This window comes from Sporothrix brasiliensis, assembly GCF_000820605.1.
Source record: "Sporothrix brasiliensis 5110 chromosome Unknown Cont16, whole genome shotgun sequence".
Classification (NCBI taxonomy): Eukaryota; Fungi; Ascomycota; class Sordariomycetes; order Ophiostomatales; family Ophiostomataceae; genus Sporothrix; species Sporothrix brasiliensis.
In genome coordinates, this window is record NW_024467135.1 from 607,756 (window position 1) to 626,549 (window position 18,794).

Sequence of the window (18,794 nt, forward strand, 5' to 3'; positions counted from 1 at the left end):
AGGCTGAAGACACCCGAACCGAAAAGCGCCAACTTTCGGCAGTCCTCTTCTGGTTATGTCGTTACGTGATAATGTTCCGATTTCTTTTACCTCCTGCAGTTAGAAACACCAAACACGACGCTAAAAAACGCCATACTAAAAAGCCCATTCCGAGCATCGACGCACCATCATTCCGGAGCAGACATCAGCGATACCCACATAGGTGCGCGGAATGACACAGGAGAGGATGCAGGTATTACCGCATAAAAGAAAACTCCAGCAAACAAAGCAGATACAAGACGTGGACTCTGAAAACTCCACAACTTCCCAGGACACAGAACGAAACAAGCAAAGAAGCTTCAAAACAAACGACTGGAAAAGAGAAACTTTAATAATGAAAACGCCCGTTGACGCTCAATCAGTAATGTATTGGTAGTACAGAGAAGCTAATGCGCTTTCTTCGAAACATGCCATTAGCACTGAGCAAAACGGTATGTTCGTCATTCGGTTGGGTTTAAAAGATGTCGTTGATGCCTGTTCTCGCCAAATGGTTGTATATGCTCCTGGTACATACCCCCACAAAATCTATGGCCATTCGTGGTACGAAAACAATACCTGGAAGGTGGATGGCGGGAGCCACACATATCCGCCAGGTCTCCAATGGCGGTTTGAGGCCAGCTGCGATCGCCAGCACTTCGTAGTTTATTCATGGTCGCGCATTTGCAGCGGGTTTAGCCGTCGCCGCAGACGCCAAATTGTGGTCGTTATTAAACGTCCAACGTCCTATAGTGGTTAGCGGTAAAAGGTAAAGTCAAGTAAAAGAAGTGCTCGCGGATTGAGATGCCGCAGACTTACCGTGTGCAAGATTGTCGGCCGTGTACTCCAGGAGAATCACGCGCCGTTTGTTACAGTACGCAGTCTTGTCCATGATGTCCACCTTCATCTTGGCCTCCGACAGATCGCTGACCGGCTTTTCGAACATTTCTGACAGTGCCTCCACGGCCATCTCGAGATCCTTTTGGTTGTCCTCGAACATCTCTGTGATGTTATTCCGAGCAAGGTAAAAAGCGAAAGCATATGTCCACTTCAACGTCTGGCGACAGGTCTGCAGCGCCTGTGACGCGGCGTTCAGATACTGTACCTCAATCCAAGACATGCCTGAAGAGGTCTGCAACTGGACCATCTTTTGTTCGGTACGTGTGTAAATATCCTTGTCCAACCTGGCTGACTGCTCGTGGTTTGCGTATCGATTGTAGTAGTGCAGATATCGCTCCAAGGAAACTCTAGATTTTGCTTGTGCATCACGAGCTTCAGTACCGCTCTTCTCTTCGAAACGGTTGCAATTGTACCAACTGGTACCATGCTCCGACCAGAGTCCCATGCACATCCAGCAAAACTCGTGCTTGCACTTTCTACAAGTCATGTGATTGCAGCCGCCGTTTTTTTCGATTGTTGAGTTGCACTTCGGACATTCCTTTGTGTTTGCAGAAATCCAGTTGGCAGTTTCGGAATCGTCGGCACACTTCTTCAACCACTGCTTCACAAGCTTGCATGGAGCAGGCTGGTGGTCTTTCAGGCAGCAGCCGAAGCAGAAACGGTAGCCACAGCTGCATTCGACAGAAGGGACAATGCGGTCTAAGTCCTTTTTCTTGATGTGGCAATCCACGGCATTCTCACAATCGGGCGCAGGGCACCACTTCAGCGAATCCTTGTCTTCGACGTACGTGCGATTAAGCAGTTCGTGGTAGCGATCAGAAAGGTCCGGAGTGACAAGAATGCTCAGGGACTTGGCGTCAATGATGCGGCCGCAATTGGTCGTGGGGCACTGTATTCTTGCCGCTTCGCCCTCTTCGCGGATTTTCTGTGTCAAATATTGGCGATAGCAGTCCACGCAGTAACGGTGGCCGCACTTTAATGCAAAAGTTTCCAATCCTTCGTCGTCCTCGCAACATATGTCACAAGTGAAACCAGGAATGACCTCCAGCCTCGGCAGTCCGACAACGTCGGCCCCAAGCCCGGCGGCTTCCAGAACATTGGAAGGGCTCTCCATGTATTCCTCTATGAGACGCTCCCGGTTCCAACGGAAGTGGCGGAGGAGGATAGCTGCGTCTTCGGGTCGCATTTCGAGGATCATGTTGACTTCGTCCATGAGTTCCTCCTGTTGTCGGTCAAGGTCCCTCGGTTCATAGACTTTAAAATCGACTTCATATGCGTGTTTTCGTTTATCGTCAGCCGCTACATCCTTAACGATGTCGATGTCGATATCATCCGGCTCTTCTTCGAAGTCGTCAAAATCTATATGTCATAATCGTGCATTAGAGGAGATCAGGGAATGAAGCAGAAGACAAGGGATTTTAAAGCAAACACGTACCTTCACCTCCTGACAGTAAACCGTTGTCACTATCATCGTGCATAGCATCGTCCTCGCTTGACATGTTCGACAAGAAGTCGTCGTCGGACTCCATGGCGGTAGAAACGGCCGTCTGTGGTGTCGGCGGTCCGTCCTGGGGAGAAGACAAAGCAGGTGTCGGATTCGACGCTCCCTCAGAGATTATCGGGAGATTCGTACTCCTAGTACCTCTGGTTGTTGTCGCCGTTGTCGCCGGTGTAGGCGCCTTGGTGTCTGTGGCTTGCTTCAAGCCCTCGGGCGGTTGCCTCCTCTGGCGAAGAGAGCGGCCCTCGGTGGTTGCCGTCGCCTCAGCGGCTTTCCGCTTTGGTAGTCGAGGAATGGTGATGGTGGCTCTAAGCTCGTCAAAAAACCTTGACGAGCCGTCCGAAAAATGAAGTGGGAGGTGAAGAAAGGGAGGAAAGAGATGATGCCTAATAGGTACTCCGATTCGGGAAGAATCTACGGAAAGAGAGGTGGACAGTGCCAGGCGACAACGAGATTTGATGGGTCTGTAGAAAAGAAAATCTATGCTCGGAGGGCGGCATAAACAAAGGAAATAGTGACGTTGGAAGCGTGTATGTTTTGACGAAATGAAGAAACGCAGACAAAGGTCGAACAAAATACGGATTCGCAAGGCAGCAAAGAGCAGGGCTGATTTGAGAAGCGATGGAGATTGTTGATAAAGAGAAAGCAGGCGAGGTGCAGTAACGAATGTGATCGAGGGGCGGAGCCAGGCGCCGGAAATACAGTGTTCGGCTGTCCGCTACCAGACACCGCCCTGTTTCACAGGGGACGGTGACTTGAGTCTCTAGGACGGCGACTGACGGCTTAGAACCTGGTAGAATACAAAGGTCCCTGCGACGCGCGACTCTAACAGTGCCAGGCATCATTTTGTCAGGCCTAATTGTATTTGTCACTTTATCGCCGCCATTTCAGCCCAAAGAAACCTAAACAACGGTTGGCAACGACGTATCACGTGAGTTGTAGTTTGGTGTGTGAAATTTGGTCGCCGTTCGGCTTTCAGTGCATTTTGTTGGTGCTGCGACAGACCCCACCAAAGAAATCTTAATACAGAGCTGCACAGGTCACGAAGTACGGAATGTCAAGCTAGTTCAAAATGTCATCACGTTTGAGTCATATGAAATGTGCTTCATACGCCGTACAGTCAAGCAGAATTGTTCCGAGAACAGAAACCCGCTTCATCCCCCATATGTGTTGCTATTCCTTCGCATCCAACATCCCAGCGTGACGGACGATTGCCCAACCGCATTCTAGGCCTCACTTTATCGGCTTCCACTGGTTTAAAGGATGTTGTTGGCCAGCGACACTGCAAGACAAGTCAGTTCGGATCGGGGGCACCTGGCATTTCCAAAGAGGAAGAGGAGGGGAGTCAAGACTTGTACGGGTGCGTGAAACCCAAGAAGACATACCATCCGTTCCTGTGTTGTCGGGCTCGACATGGGCACTCTTGACTTTACCGTTCTCGATGACAAGAGCATAGCGTTTGGAGCGGTCGTTGCCAAAAAAGGCAGAGGCATCGAAATCAAGGTCTAGAGCCTTGGTGAACTCACCAGCAGGGTCTCCCAAAAATCGGATCTAACAAGCCGTCAGCTGTCTATCACCGTGACAAGTTCCGAGAATGTTGCTCTGAAGTATCCTACGTACCTTAGAGTCATGAGTTGGGTCCAGGGAGTCACCCCATGCTTTCATCCTACGTAGTCTATCAGTCTGTGCTCGGCTCGCCGGAACATGGAAATAGCCACCCAATGTACAAGCCGACAGATACACTCACACAAAAGCATCGTTGACGGACACAACGAAGACTTGCCCAGCGTTCTTCAGCTTGGGGTGCGTAATGTATGAAGGAACATGTGTCTGCGAGCAAGCACCAGAAAAGGCGCCTGGCACGCCAATGATGAGGCCGTCACCCTTCTGAAATTCCTCGGCGAGATTGACCTTGTTACCCGGGCTGTCCTCGACAAGGACCTCCAGATTGGGCACCTCCTGGCCAACTTTCACAAAAAGAGGCCGACCAACGTGCAAGTGGCGGATTAAAGGCGCAGTGGTCGCCCGCGGTAGGACCGACGCCATGCGGGCAGCAGTGATAGATGATCTGAACAAACGGGAAGCCATTTTGGACGTTGTTGTGAGTTTTATAGGAGAAAGGTTGCCTCCAGGGGATACTCTTTGCTTCGTAAATGTTTGTTGGCCGTGAGTTGTAATAACGGAGACTGCGCGAGACGGAATGCTTTGGCGTCGATAATGTACATCATCAAGAGGGGAAGGGAGGTTAGAAAAGCAGAAGCCTGTGGGCATTGGCCAATAAGGACTTGTGGAGCCATGCCCAGCCCAGCCTTCTAATTTGACCGTAAAATGGCACTCTGCTTTGCCCAACATTAAAAGACAAGTGACTTTTGGTTATGTGCCATTTACCAATATGAAAAGCTTAGACGGGTTACGAGTTTTTATTTATTTATTTATGTACTTTCAGTGAAAACAAGTCTTATCAGGTAAGCTGCACACTCCGATATGTAATATGTAGTTACTTGTGAACCGTGATAATCCAGTGCTAAAATGACATTGCCGTTAGGTGGCTTATCCTATGCTGCCGCATTGGACAGCAATTTGAACACGCGGTCCAAAACTTGACCATATTCTGTATCAGTCCCCAGCATCCCAGTTACAGAAAGAGTTTTGTCCCGAGACCTTGTGCCGCGGGTGACACTTACACTGGACTTCGGAACCCCAAGAATCTTAACTGTCAGGTGCCACTCAAGTCTCTCAAGAAGGGAAATTGGCTAGGAGCAAGATGTAGTTACCTGAGATAACACCTGGGCAACTGCTTTATTTGCTTCTCCATCGCGTGCGTGCGCTGCAACGCAAATCTCAACAGCGCCGTCGGTAACAGCTACAACGCCGTCGCGCACTCTGCTCGCGCCAGGCTTGACACGACATTGCAGAATTAGGATCCCAGTAGCAGGATATTTTGCAGCTGGAATGTACCGGATAGCAGCAGACATGGAAAGTGGCGTCGACAGCAAGGGGAGCAGCCGTTCCTTGGAAGGTGAAGGGTGGCGATAGATGGTGTTCGGCAGTCGGGCCGGACGACGCCGCGGCAGCTTTTTGTTGTTCACAATGACGTGGCAGCAATTAGCGGGGTATGCGGATAGCAGCAAATATGCCCCAGATTTGCGCAAGTCACAGCACGTCAGCTAATTGACATCCGATGAATTTCTTGCTTCTCGGTTCTACCTAGCGAACACTTCTACCCCGTGCCCTCGCCAGCCCACTAGGGCGGCCGCCACGTGTGCTCGGCGCTCCGTGAGTGTCCGGCACTCCCCGCCCATCACGTCTTGTTGCTGTACCTCGGCTAGCGCCTCCTCTGCCACGTGGTGGCCTGGCGGTCTGGGGCCGGGACGTGTTTCGAGGAGCCGTAGCAGGAGGGTTGTCGACAAAAGACGTATCGGTAGTCCTGGCGAGTAGGCGCCAAGGTCAGTATTGTGCGTACCACATATCGTGTTTAGGGTAACGTGCATATTAACTCACATAAATGTGGTCTCGCCATCCAAGTCTCCCGTCAGTCTTTCCGCTGGACGGGGAATTCCTGAGAATGGCATCAGCCTGTTGATTCGAATATGTACACTCGCTCGTCAATAGACACAGGTATTTACTCACCTCCAGTCAGGCCGCCTGTCTCATGGTCGGCCCCTGCCGCCTCCTCCCTCTGCCTGACTCTCTTAAACGATTCGTAGACGGGACCCTGCAGGCAGAAAGTCTGTTTTAGCAGAAAAACAAGACTAGCAAGCATGAAATTCAATTGGCAAGTTTGGCGGTACGCACCTCGGGAAAGTCCACGCAGTAGGCGTTCATATTCAGGCCGTACATGAAGCTGGCGAAGCTCTCGCTAAACCGTGCGAGGCTTTCATGCATCAACTGGAAGTGCATCATATTCGCCTCTAAATCAGCCATAGCCTCCGAAAGTTCTGCAAAAGCTGGCTCGAATGCATTAAGTGGAAACTGGGCGTCGCCGAGAACACTCCCTCGGGCAGATTCTCGGAATGACGAGCGCGACGATGCTCGAAGTGGCGTGGTAGGGCGTGACGTTCGCGTGCGTGACGTAGACTCTTGTCGGCCGGATGAACTAAGCGGCTCATACGACATGATGGCAGCCGGGCTCAGGTCAAACTCTGTGCAAGAAGTCTGTTCTACACAGAGTCTGTGCAAGCCTGTTGGGTGGCGCGGTTGGATTCGTTCAAAACCGCTGAAATAATCCGTGGCTGGATAAACTTGTTGTCTTCATATTTACACCAACTTCGGCACATTCACTACGCTCTGTAAAACCCTCCGCCTTAAGTACTTAGTGGGTTCGCGTCGCCTCAACGCGCTACAACGCGTAGGTAAAGCAGCGTGAGCAGCTAAGTGTGGCCCAAAGTCTGTGTATCAACGGCAAGGGAACGGGCCAGGCACGTGCCTAATTCCTGGTTCAATCGATGGGCCTGGTGCAACACAGAAAAAAGGTAGCAAAGGTAGCTTTCTGAGGAAGGTGTCGGGGGGGGCCAAAAAAAATCCCTAGAAAGCTAATATCCAGCTCAAACTTACTTTTTCAAATGCTCAAATAAAAGCACCTACTGATGCGCTGTCCCGATGTATCCTTTGTGTACTAAGATGGCAGGTAAGTCAGGGGACACGATTCTATTTTTTTCCGTAAACCCGTTAAGTTACTATGACGCACATAAAATTAGGGCCAAGCCTCCTGCAGCTCTTTGGTGAAGCGTATTTTCATGTATCCGGGAGGTCCGGTGGCCAAGGACAGCACCGTAAGCGTCACAATGGCGCTTCTGATGATCAAAAAGGGCGAAAGGCGATACATCCCAGCTTTTGCACAAACTAGATGGCGGAATGAATGGCTGGGTTCAGTTACCGAGCTAAACTCCAAAGCCCCCCCCCCCTTCCAGATCACCCTTTGCAACGCAAAATCCTAAAATACGTTGGGGCCAGCAACGCTCACTCAGAAGCGCACCAACCTCAGCATCGAAAACACTCTCGCCAATTCTTAGTCTGGCAGCCTCAATTGATTTCGTGTTTCTCGATCTCGCCATCGCTGTAACACACGTTGGTCGCTTCCAGCTCCCTAGACATTCGTTCACGGTTATCCTTTTGTTACACATCGACGGCATCTCCCTTCCGCTTTACGACGCACTACCCCGCGACGACATGCTCATCGAGCCTGCTAAATCCCTCCGGCGCTGAATACCTGCATTTATCTGCTCACATCCGCCGTCCTCTCGATCTCGGCATCGGTTGCTCTCTTCTGATTGTTTCCATCTAGAGCGTCTGCACATGTCAGCGCACTTCTTACTACCAGAATATCACGACACAGTCGAAACATCAACGCTCCTAGTAACCCCAGATTTACCACCAGGTACGACACCTATCTTAAAGAATCACGTAACTGTTTTGTTCTCCTTTGCCAATGCTCTTCTTGATTTCACCTGCACCTTCCACAACTAACTGGCAAAGCGCACCGCTGCTACTAGATTTACATTCGATTGTGTCCTATGAGCTTCCTTCTCCGGAACATCCGCACTACATCGCCGACAATTGGCACCCGGGCACAACTTTGTCCTGGAGTACCTCCGCCCTACCGCCATTCCACCTTGAAACTGCGTACCTCAGGCGTCCTGAACACTTCCCACGAGAAGAGGTACAGTACACCGCCTAGCCGGATTCTTCAATCATCAAGCAGCACCTTCGGTCCTGTGATAGCCGTCTCGCTTTCGCTTGGTGCTATAGTTTACTACTCCATCGACCGCGAATCTCCATCGCGTTCCCACGCCGCAAGGACAACCGCCGTTTCCGAGTCAAGCAGTCAGTCATTTCCGGGAAATCATCTAAACTCAACCACACCAGAACACGCCTACAGCATGAGCTCAGAATTGCCTCCAGGCCGGTTGGGAAACCTCACACCGGAACAAGAGGAGAAGCTTCGCCAGTTCTGGGTCGCTGTGTTTAAGGTGTGCCAGATTGATTTGTCTAGCTTCGATCCCGGTTCTGCCGCGGAAAGCGCCGATGCGCCTGACGATGAAGATGGTTCGGGGGACACTGTTCTTGAAACCATCAGCTCAGCAGCGGCCAGTGACAGCAAAAAAAAGGACAAGAAAAAAAAACGCAGCCTGTTCAAGCGGTCAAAGAAGGACGGGGGCACAAAGGATGGTGGTTCTAAAGACGGCAATCCGGCAGGTGAGTCTGTCGCTACTGTGACTAAAGCAGTCTCCGCTGTGGACCTTGCTGCAGCAGGCGCGGATGACAAGTACGGCCAGAGCAAACTATTCCAGGAAGCACTGGCCAACCAAACCCCTGAGTCCATCCGTGACACCTTATGGGCAATGGTCAAGCACGACCACCCTGATGCACTCTTTCTTCGCTTCCTCCGAGCCAGAAAATGGGATGTTGACAAGGCCCTTGTCATGCTTGTGTCTACTATGCACTGGCGGGCACGGGACATGCACGTCGACGATGATATCATGCTGAAGGGCGACGGTGGCGCTGCTGAAGAAGTGGCCACTGCCACCGATGAAAAGGCCAAGACCATCAGCGAAGATTTCTTGGCTCAGATGCGCATGGGCAAGAGTTTCCTCCATGGCTCAGACAAACAAGGCCGGCCCATTTGCATCGTACGCGTTCGGTTGCATCACCAAGGCGACCAGGTCGAACAGAGCGTCGAGCGCTGCACGGTTTACATCATTGAGACAGCTCGCCTGTCTCTTCGCCCACCTGTCGATACTGCGGTAAACACGATCCCTTCAGACAAACGTTCCGCCTTCTGTGACTACAACTTGGTATCGTTTACTAATAAATGACTGTTTAACCAGACCATAATCTTTGACATGACAGGGTTCTCGTTAGCCAACATGGTAAGCCGCTTGCTACGGTGGCACTGCGCAGGTTTAACATCCGCTTCTTTGTGTGACGTGTTGCTAATTTTGCATCAGGACTACTCTCCAGTCAAGTTTATGATCAAGTGCTTCGAGGCAAACTATCCAGAGTGCTTGGGTGCCGTCTTGGTACACAAGGCACCTTGGCTTTTCCAGGGTATGCACGTTCTCGATGTTGATTGACTGTGCATCTTTTGCTGCCGTTTACCTACGCACTTCGCTTATAATTGATCACCTTGCTAATATGTATGTAGGCATTTGGAGAATTATTCGCGGGTGGCTTGACCCGGTTGTGGCAAGTAAAGTACATTTTACGAACAATGTCAAGGATATGGAGCAATTTATCAGCAGGGACAAAATCATAAAAGAACTGGATGGCGACGAGGACTGGGAATACACATACCTTGAGCCGGAACCTGGAGAGAACGATAAGATGAATGACACCGCCAATCGGGATAAGCTGATTGTCGAGCGCGAGCGTCTCTCCCGAAAATTCGAAGAGGCCACTGCCCAGTGGATTTTGAGCAATGATAGGGAGCCCGCTAAGGCCGCCCGCGATACGAGGGAAGATATCGCCGAGCAGCTGCGCAAGCACTACTGGAAACTGGACCCTTACGTTCGTGCTCGCTCGCTATATGATCGCACTGGCATACTTCGTGCAGATGGAACTGTCGACTTCTACCCGAAGCCCAAGAAGGACGAGACGGCGCAGACCAACGGTAACACAAACGCACAGGACAACGTGGAGTAGGTTGTGGGCACGAGCACGGGTTACGGATGATGTCCATTTCTACCACAGCGTTATTTCTCCCACAGCGTTCAATCTTGCCCTGTGGCTTTATGGCCTGTAAATTGCGGGTGTATTATTTCTGGATCAGTTTAGAGTTATTATTCTTCCTTCGTCACCTCTGGCTACGCTCGATACATCCTCTCTGTGTAGGTATGACACCAGCCATGCAGCTCTGGTCGTGTCCCTGGAATTTAGACTTAGGATTTCAGCTACCACATCAATTATTTGAATTTTCGTCCAGAAAGAGCTTATTCTGAGCAAAACACTGGAGTCAGAGGGGAAGACCTCTAATTCTGAATGTCGTGCAGTGTTCATGACGGCAAATATAAACGAAACGGTTGGAGATTACCGCTCTCCGCCTGCGCGGTTGATGTATCTCGCACCGAAACGACTGTCAGATGGCATCAGAGCTAGTTTCGATGTGCCTGAACCATGTCCGAAGCTTTGTCGTGATATTGATACCCCAATATCTAGATACGTGACTTGAGGTCTTCGAACAGGGCTTTCAGCTGGTCCATGTCGGTCTTCTGTTGGGGCCAACCAACCCCAAGACCCTCCGTCTGGTTCGGTTTAGGAATCTATCAACTGGTTAGCAAGAATCCTATAAAGGACGAGAAAATTAGTTTGGGCGAATTGGCAAATTACCACGTGGAAATGAACCTGTTTGCTGAGTTAGTCCTAGCCACCCCTTCTCATACCGACGGGTTAAGGTGATAGATAGGCCTTACGTGATCGACTTCTTGGTGAGCAAGACGGCCATTGTTTTGTAGGATATTGTAGTTGTCTGTGCCAATTGCCTTGGCCAGCCTTTTGGCAATAGGCTACCAAGTAGGATTAGTGGTACGCGACTGGAAATAAATGCGAGTCCCTGAGTTGGGCTATGATACCATACCAGTATATCCGTGAGATAGTCGTCGGGGATATCGAGAAGCTTCTCGCCGTGGAACTTAGGGATGACAAGCTGGAATATGGGACGAGGAGCAGATTTCTATTAGCAATTTTATTCTTCCTCGCCCTCAACTGAAAGTAAGATCACCGTCGTCTGGTAGGCTCAACTTACCGCGTGTCCCCGACTCAGCGGGTTGATGTCAAGAAAGGCAAGTGATTTCTCAGTTTCAACAAGCTTGAAGCAGGGAATCTCGCCTGTGAAATAGTGTTAGCATAGAAAAAGGTCTCGGGAATCCGTACGAGTCCGTGCTGCAGCACCATTGTTGCCCTCTGACAAAGAACGCACCCTTGACGATTTTACAGAAGATACAAGCAGCCATGGCAGCAAGTGGCTCACTGGTGACGCTGAGATTTATTACTGTGATGATGTGAGTGTTTCGAGAAGACCGTATGGCCGCATATAATAAAAGCAGTGTAGAAGCCAAGAACTGTACGTCGTACGTTGCCGGGAGAAAGGATGTCGGGAGAAGACAACAGGTGAATTTTGTAAAGGCGCTATGACGGAGCGCTCAAGCTACCCCGCTTGGCCCTGACGTTACATAACACATCGAGCTATCTAGTATTATATGCGGAACGTTCTTACAACGTGCCCGAAAGACAATGACATAAACTCTACGTTTCCTTGCGTAGACTAATTACATTATGACATTATTATTTTCGCGCCGAGAGTTACAAAAATTAAAAATCAATTACAATAACACGAGATTTAGTTATACGCGAAGGAGAAGAAGCGAAAAGAAAGGCGGCGCCTTTTTATATATATATACATGAATTTTTTTTTAAAAAAAAAGCTCCGTTTAAAATTGGTAAAAAGTTGAATCGAATCCAACGGATTCAAGTTGGGTGCCAAAGATTATTGAGTGGAGTCTTATGGGCCGTCCCACGGTCATCTCTGGTAAAAGGCAAGAGGTGAGTTCGCTAGGATAGTCCCACTCCAATTAGAAAATTCCTGTTACCTTTGCTTATATACCACTTTCATGTGGAAACACTTTTCCCAGTTCTACAATGTAAATAGCCAGGCTTCGTCAGTAACCCCGCCATTTACTGGCCATAGATGTATGCGCCCTGATCAATCACTGCACACCAAGGCTGCGCCTCTCTAGCACCTGAAATGGACATGAGCGTAATAGCATTAGCACTGTCATAAGTTGAAGTGGCCCGCCTTTTATTTCACATCCCCTCCCCAAAGACCGATTGTTGTAAACTGCGCGCGGAACCTTTCAGAAACCTCGAGGCATACCTGCAACTGTTACTTTATCTATCCGCTTGCCGGTTTTACAATAGATTGCCATCGCCCACCTCCTCGTCTTACCGCGACATATAGACGTCGAAATCTTGATACCCGACACGCCCACACGATCACCGCCGCAATGACCAAGACCGAGTTCGTGCCTACACCTCTCTTTGGTTCGGCCATCGTCGCTGACCTGCCCGAGAACTTTGCCGATGTCAGGTAAGCCATAGCCTCTGCCGCTCGGCGAGAGAAATTTCTGCTTGGTAGTGTATGGTCTGCCCTTCTTTGATGGTTGACAATCCCTCAGTAAACTGCGCCAGGTCCCCGACAACCAAGAGGTCTATATCGACAAGGATGGCTTTACGAGTATCATCTTCGAAATATGCGAACGCGTGGGCCCCAGCGGCACCACGGCCGAGATCGACGGCAAAGCACTCTCCACACACCTCGAGGAGCTTATTGGCGATGATGCCGACTCGGTACGTGTGTGGAACACCACCGACACGCAGTTCTCCGAACTTCCGTACGTTTTCACACCCCATTCCTTGACCAGAGCTGCGGCACAGAGTCTTGTGCCACTAGCTAACTGTGCTCCACAGCGAGAGCATCCCAGCATACTCCTTGATTGCGACTCAGACGCCTCGCCCTGATCCCAAGGCTGCAGCTAGCAGCGCGCCGGATTTCACGGCGATTATTTTGACGCTCCTCCGTCTCGAAAAGGAATCTACCGACATTCTGATTACGATCAACGTACCGCACATCAAGGGCGAGTACGACGAGGAAGACGTTGACCTACAACTAGGCAAACAAGGTCAGCTTATTGGTGATGCTGTGGAATACGCATCGCGCATATGGGCGACGTTTCAAGTCAAAGACTGGAATCTCTTCAACGAGGTGTGATTTTGACTTGCCTGACGGGGGGAGTAAAAGTAAAATGCGGAGACGAGAGACTTCCAAGAAACCGCGTGCATCTACAGTACGATGGCGATATGACGGGGATATTGGACGTGAAGACTAGAGAGTGGAGGTGCTACCGCACACGGGCGTGGCACCATTGAGTTTGGCTTCTTGACTTGGCATCATTCTGTTCGATATTGGAACATGTATTGCCTTTTTTACTTAATACGCTTTGTAGGGCCGGTACATCTTTCAGCACCTTTAATTTTGTGTCATTCCACGTAGCCATAACCCTGCGATATCAGACAGTAAGCCAAGCCAGCAACGAATATGCTTTCCCGACGTGTTATCCTATGTGCATATGGGATCCAATTTTGATCTATACATATTCACTACCCAGTGACCCTGGATCGCACTTACCCCAGCGTGAGATCAACCAAGGCCCTGCCCAAGTGCTCCACACGTGCCTCAGTTCCATCCGCACCTGCAACATCCGCACCTGCAACTGCTTCATTGTCAGGAGCATCGGTTGTCGGTCGGCTATGAGAAGCTACTCTATGAGCTTTTGCCTTGCTCCACTTGTCTGCAACAAGTGTCATGATGACTTTCTGAGGACTGTTGGGGTTTTCACGCCGGACAATGGCCATATGCTCCTTCATGAACTGTTGATACTCGGACGGGCCTCTGATCAACACGTTTCCACCCGCGCCCACCCTAAACTCGTCTTTCATCCCAATGCGTCGTGGAACAGGCTTCGTTTGTTTCAAGACTCCTTTGCAGGCTCCGCACCGGTGACGTTCCGGATGGATGCTCTTGGAGTGGCGTTTGAACTCCGTAGAGCACTCTTCGCATGTCCAAGCATATTTGAAGTCAATTTCATAAGTATGCTTCGTGGTGATTTGTATGCCACGGTCACCAAAATGTCGCGAGCATTTCTCTGCCCACTGCTTGAATTCTTTGCCATGTGGATTCCCAGTAATCCCACTGATCATGAAGTTAGCCAGGTGACAAAACTCATGTGCGATGACATTATAAAGACGGCGCTCATCGTCGATGACTTTCTCGGCTAGCTCGATGGACGCATGGTGCTTCACGCATGTTGCGATGTCCGTACTGACAACGCTTGTCGTCGAACCATCCTCAATGTCAACAACCGGGGCTACCTTTGGTCGAAGCGTTTCTCTCCGCCAGTTCGCCCGCCCCGCAGTTGTGTTGAGTTTATTGGTCCATTCGATCTGGACACCACCTGTTGAAGCCGCTAGTTGATTCAGTTGGCCGCCCGTGATAATATTATCAAGCTCCGCAAAGAACCTTTCTGCCATGTCATGCTTGTTCTTTTGAAACAATTTTTTTGCATCTTTTCCCACTTTGGTTGCAGTTGCGCCCCTTTTCGAAAAGGGAAGGAAACGCGTAGATGGCCCCGCGTTTCTGGTTCCGTTGTGGGTCTGATTATTCATCTTGGTCTGGTCCGGGTCAAACAGAAGCTTCCGTGGAGAGTGCTCCATATTCCACTCATCAGTGACAGTTTGATTCCAAAAGTCGTCGGTGTTTGGCTGGTGTGGAGTATGTGGTATGCGCGGAAGCTTTTGTGAGGGCGACTGGAGGCGCTCGACTTTAAAATTTTTGGGGTGGCCAAGCGGAGGCGTCTTGGGCCGCTCATCTGTGGTAGGCAGTAATACAGAGCCTGTTGGAAGCTTCCGGGGCGCTGCGTCGGTTTTAAGTGGGTATCTAGACCGTATGTAAGCACGGATGTTTTGTTGAAATACACCCAAACCTAATATAACTCACAAGCTGGTCTTGGACGCCTCAAGATCTGGCCCAACATTCGAAAACGACTCCTCGGCTGAAAAAAAAATGGTGCTTCCATCATCCGTGTAGGTGTCCGCCGTCATTTGGGACTGAGGAGCGGGATACGCTCTTTTTTGATGTTCTTCGGGCATCTGTAGTTTTGTGGTTGCAAGTCGCTTTGTACGTGCAATCGGGAAAAAGTCACCCAGAGAGCCGGAAGATGAATCGCTACTCCAAGATGTGTCCCGGAACTCCGAAGTCTCGCTGTAACTGTCCGTATCCTGCTCGTGGTCGGTCTGCTCAGCCTCTCCTTGGCTATCGTCTTGCTGCCCTTCGCCTAGGCGGCAATGTTGCCCTTTGTGATTGCTATAACCATCGCTGTCTTCATTGACGTTTTGATCACCCGTAGGTTCGTCGCCATGTTCACCGTTGCGATCAGCGTTGATTGCAGCGCCCGCTCGGGCCTTTCCCGCAGCATATTCGCCGAAGTATTCGTCAAGAGAAACGTCTTGCAGTACTGTCGCCCCTTCTGTGGAGAGCTCGCCCTTGTCATCCGCTGATATTTCGGACATCCTTCTTGTTTTTCTTGCCCTTGGCTCAATCCGTGGCTTTGATCGAGATGATCCCGGGGAAGAGCTCTGAGGTAGATTAATCATTTCTAGCTTGGGACCATTCAGTTCTCCTTTGAGAGTGCTGTTGCTCGAGGTTCCCTGTAGGCGAAGGAGGGTGGCGTCATCGTTGATGCGGCCCAACTTTCTCCGCCGTAATGTTGTATTGGGGGCTGACGTAGAAGATTCTATCTCGACCCTATATGGTTTGGTCGTCGTGATAATTCTTTTCGCTTGCCACTTTGCTGGTTGCGCTGTCTGTGAAGGAGCATTTGAAGGAACTGTCGAATTTCGCAATGTTGATCGTAAGGACGGAAAGTCGTCGAGGTCGTCATCACTATCTATGATGACGCGGCGCAGTGCCATGTTGGCGGTGTCACGGCGTTCAAAATTTTAATGCCAACAACAAATAGTTTTAGTGAAAGACGCGTGGTGTGCTATGTGATACTACCAGGGGCAGATTGGACAATTCGATTCTTGCGCGCTGCAGGATGCACATGCTAGAACTAAGCTCCGTCTGAAAGAAACCTGCGAGACGGCCCGTTGGCAAGACAACAGGTCACGTGACCAAAATTCGAATCACAACAATCCATGTCCATTACTTGTCATTGACACACCTCGAGACAGTTGTGTCCTGTATCCTGAAAAGTGCCGTAGGAAAAGAAATAGGGCCCACTGGCTCGAGGAAGTCATCTCACGATTGGCGTTAATAATACTGTGGGCATTGTTGTTATGGAGCATCATTTAAAGGCGTCAACTATTTTTCATTTGATTTTGGTGTCGTGGTACGGTTTTGAGTACGCGTTCCTGGCGTTCAGGTGCGACGGCATGAAAAAAGCGTATTTTGCCTTCCCTTACACACGCCGAGCATTGAAAAGCTACTTCCTTGGTAAAGCACTTCTATTTGGGTTTCATATGTTTGCCCCGGATGAATTCTGAAAGCTTCCCTAACTCTGGATTCCAAGGATCAAGCATCATTACCGAATGTCCCGAAGGAGCCCCATCTGACTAGTCACGGCAGTCGCACGGCGGTAATGGAAAATAATAATTTCTAATTGGGATTGTAGCATTTACTCAATGGGGGAGGAAAGAAATGCTCGGAAGAGGGTGGCTAAGGTGGCTGGGACTTCTTTGACATAGCAAAGTTCTGACCTAAAACGATTTTTACAGGTATTTATAGGTAAGGTACGACGTAGTGAAGTGATTAGACCGTCGACGATGCCCATGGTAATCTTGGCCTGGAGGGTGGGCCGATTTCTCGGCTTCCCATACAATACGTCTGGGCAAGCTGTGCTAACCATGTTGTATATGGAGGCGACGCTATTCGATGAGGGCGTCATCTACCAGTGCGAGATGGACAGGATCATACGCAGGCATTTTAGTTCATTGTGGTTGCTTTTGTTGTTCTTCGGGATATTAAAGGGGTATCAAAGGTCATTAGTGAGCGACCCCACACAATTGCTAGATTTTGGACACTTCCAAAGAAAGAAATGCCCTGACGCGATTACGACCAGGCATCAATTGTGGAACTGATGAGTGCCATTGACGAGGCCGCTTCTTAGTTGAGTTGAAATGGTGGTAAGTGATCTGCGCGATCGAAATGGCGTCGATGAGAGGCTTGCCCAGGACAAAAATAGATATGATTATGGACGTAGCGCCCAAGACAAAACAAGCGCAGGCAAGAAAGACCTGAAACGACACAGGAAGTGGCCGAAAACGAGAAAAATGACGATGATAGTGCCCCGACCAATGTTGCCCAGACAAAATCAGGAGCTCAAGAGGCGTGGAGCTGAAAATTTGCTTTGATCGAAAGCCCACGAATCCCATGTAAGAAAACAATTGCGGTTTGGATATACGCGGCACGCGTGAGTTTTTATCACTCGTGCTACCGTTTGGGATTATAGGTGTGCCCCGAGGCAATGGTCCGCACGGAGTACTAATGACTACTTTCATAGCAGCAATGAAAAGAAAGTATTGTCAAGCGCAAAATCGGACCGGTACCAGGATACCGAGGGAGGAAGATGTTCGGATGCTTGGCAAACGACTTCCTTTTTGAAGCGAACCCTCTACAGAATAATCGTTTCCTACCTTAGCCTTTGATGCATCTCGATGAGCCACGGCGCATAAACGGAATTGGCTGGCGTATCCGGGTTTCCTCTGTGTCTGGCGCCATATTTACTTGTGTCCGCTACTGTGGAAGGAAGCATTCCAGCGACTTCAGAGTTTCATCCCCAGTGTAACGTACACTCTCGGTCCATTCCCCGTTGTCTTTGGTGTGTCTTGCTGCCTCTCCTCCAAGGGCAATGTGCGTCGTCTTGGTAGAACCACTCTTTCTCTTCGAGTGGATGAGCGTGGCAAAATCTAGGCTAGTACCTGCATGCCTGCGTGAGATTAGAAAGAGGAGGGGCGATGGAATGTCAGTGGACGCCCGGAATACTTCAGTATGGAGACGACAGTGGCAGAGTGGCTACTGTGCAAAGAAAAAGTCTTCTCGTGCTTGCTCGGCAGGCTATAGTTGTTTTATTGCTATGGTGCGTAGGTAGACAGAGGGCGCCGTATATATCATCTCGTATCGTCTGGAGTAAGCTGTGAGATGCAAGTCGTATTAACCTGTACGGAATACATGCAACGCCATGTTGTTGCATGGGTGTCATTCCGTCTCATTCCATTTTGTGTCTCTGATTCTCTACCTTCTGTGATGATGTGTGGCGGAAGGCATACGAAGTATTTCGTAATACTTTCGAGATATCTGTCCCTTCCCCTTCGACTTTCGCCTTTACTTGCGTGCTGTGTTTTGGCTGGCCGGCGTCATAATTCCCACATGCAACAGAGATGTTGGGAACACATTTTTGTCCGCCTCTTCTGCTTTACGCGTTTCGGTGTTCAGGGGCACAGTTCGTATTTTATGTGAGCGCACCGTGCATACCTTTGAGCTACCTTCTACAACGCTTTACCAGCGGCTTGTGCTAGTTCTCGAAAAGTACCTTGCTTGTACTCCGTCATTACTCGGTATATCGTAAGACACATCAAGAATCCCTTAGCCATCACAGCAATGTGGGTCGTATTGTTATGGATTAATACTAGCCCCTGTTTCCTACTTCGAATACGTGTGTGGGCTCGGGCGTGTTTTCTGCCTACTGACAACCTGGTAAGATAACAGTTTGACTCCCACCCAATTTCCTGTCTTTCCGGCCTGTGTGGCGGTCCGGCCTCCCCCTGTTTCAAG

The 18,794-nt window shown here is 50.0% G+C and overlaps 6 protein-coding genes across 6 annotated transcripts; 3 read left to right on the top strand and 3 right to left on the bottom strand.

The window, feature by feature from the left end:
* Positions 1–685: 685 nt before the first annotated feature.
* Positions 686–4,501, bottom strand: SPBR_04050 (ariadne-1; the record flags this gene model as incomplete). The annotated part of the gene is made up of 6 exons (XM_040762334.1): positions 686–762; positions 835–2,274; positions 2,351–2,719; positions 3,799–3,964; positions 4,034–4,079; positions 4,161–4,501. 6 exons carry the CDS (start codon positions 4,499–4,501, stop codon positions 686–688), a joined length of 2,439 nt encoding a protein of 812 aa, XP_040621466.1.
* Positions 4,502–5,616: 1,115 nt separating this feature from the next.
* Positions 5,617–6,529, bottom strand: SPBR_04372 (DASH complex subunit DAM1; the record flags this gene model as incomplete). Its single annotated transcript, XM_040762655.1, has 3 exons — positions 5,617–5,765; positions 6,044–6,128; positions 6,209–6,529. The coding sequence occupies 3 exons, from the start codon at positions 6,527–6,529 to the stop codon at positions 5,617–5,619; spliced, it is 555 nt and encodes a 184-aa protein (XP_040621467.1).
* Positions 6,530–8,292: 1,763 nt separating this feature from the next.
* Positions 8,293–9,228, top strand: SPBR_04367 (uncharacterized protein; the record flags this gene model as incomplete). Its single annotated transcript, XM_040762650.1, has 1 exon — positions 8,293–9,228. One exon carries the CDS (start codon positions 8,293–8,295, stop codon positions 9,226–9,228), a length of 936 nt encoding a protein of 311 aa, XP_040621468.1.
* A 406-nt stretch (positions 9,229–9,634) lies between these two features.
* On the top strand, positions 9,635–10,054 carry SPBR_04505 (uncharacterized protein; the record flags this gene model as incomplete). The annotated part of the gene is made up of 1 exon (XM_040762788.1): positions 9,635–10,054. The coding sequence occupies one exon, from the start codon at positions 9,635–9,637 to the stop codon at positions 10,052–10,054; it is 420 nt and encodes a 139-aa protein (XP_040621469.1).
* A 509-nt stretch (positions 10,055–10,563) lies between these two features.
* On the bottom strand, positions 10,564–11,361 carry SPBR_04414 (HIT domain protein; the record flags this gene model as incomplete). Its single annotated transcript, XM_040762697.1, has 5 exons — positions 10,564–10,671; positions 10,822–10,914; positions 10,986–11,054; positions 11,154–11,236; positions 11,328–11,361. The coding sequence occupies 5 exons, from the start codon at positions 11,359–11,361 to the stop codon at positions 10,564–10,566; spliced, it is 387 nt and encodes a 128-aa protein (XP_040621470.1).
* A 1,050-nt stretch (positions 11,362–12,411) lies between these two features.
* On the top strand, positions 12,412–13,175 carry SPBR_04424 (ran GTPase-binding protein mog1; the record flags this gene model as incomplete). Its single annotated transcript, XM_040762707.1, has 3 exons — positions 12,412–12,494; positions 12,583–12,798; positions 12,875–13,175. 3 exons carry the CDS (start codon positions 12,412–12,414, stop codon positions 13,173–13,175), a joined length of 600 nt encoding a protein of 199 aa, XP_040621471.1.
* Positions 13,176–18,794: the final 5,619 nt, after the last annotated feature.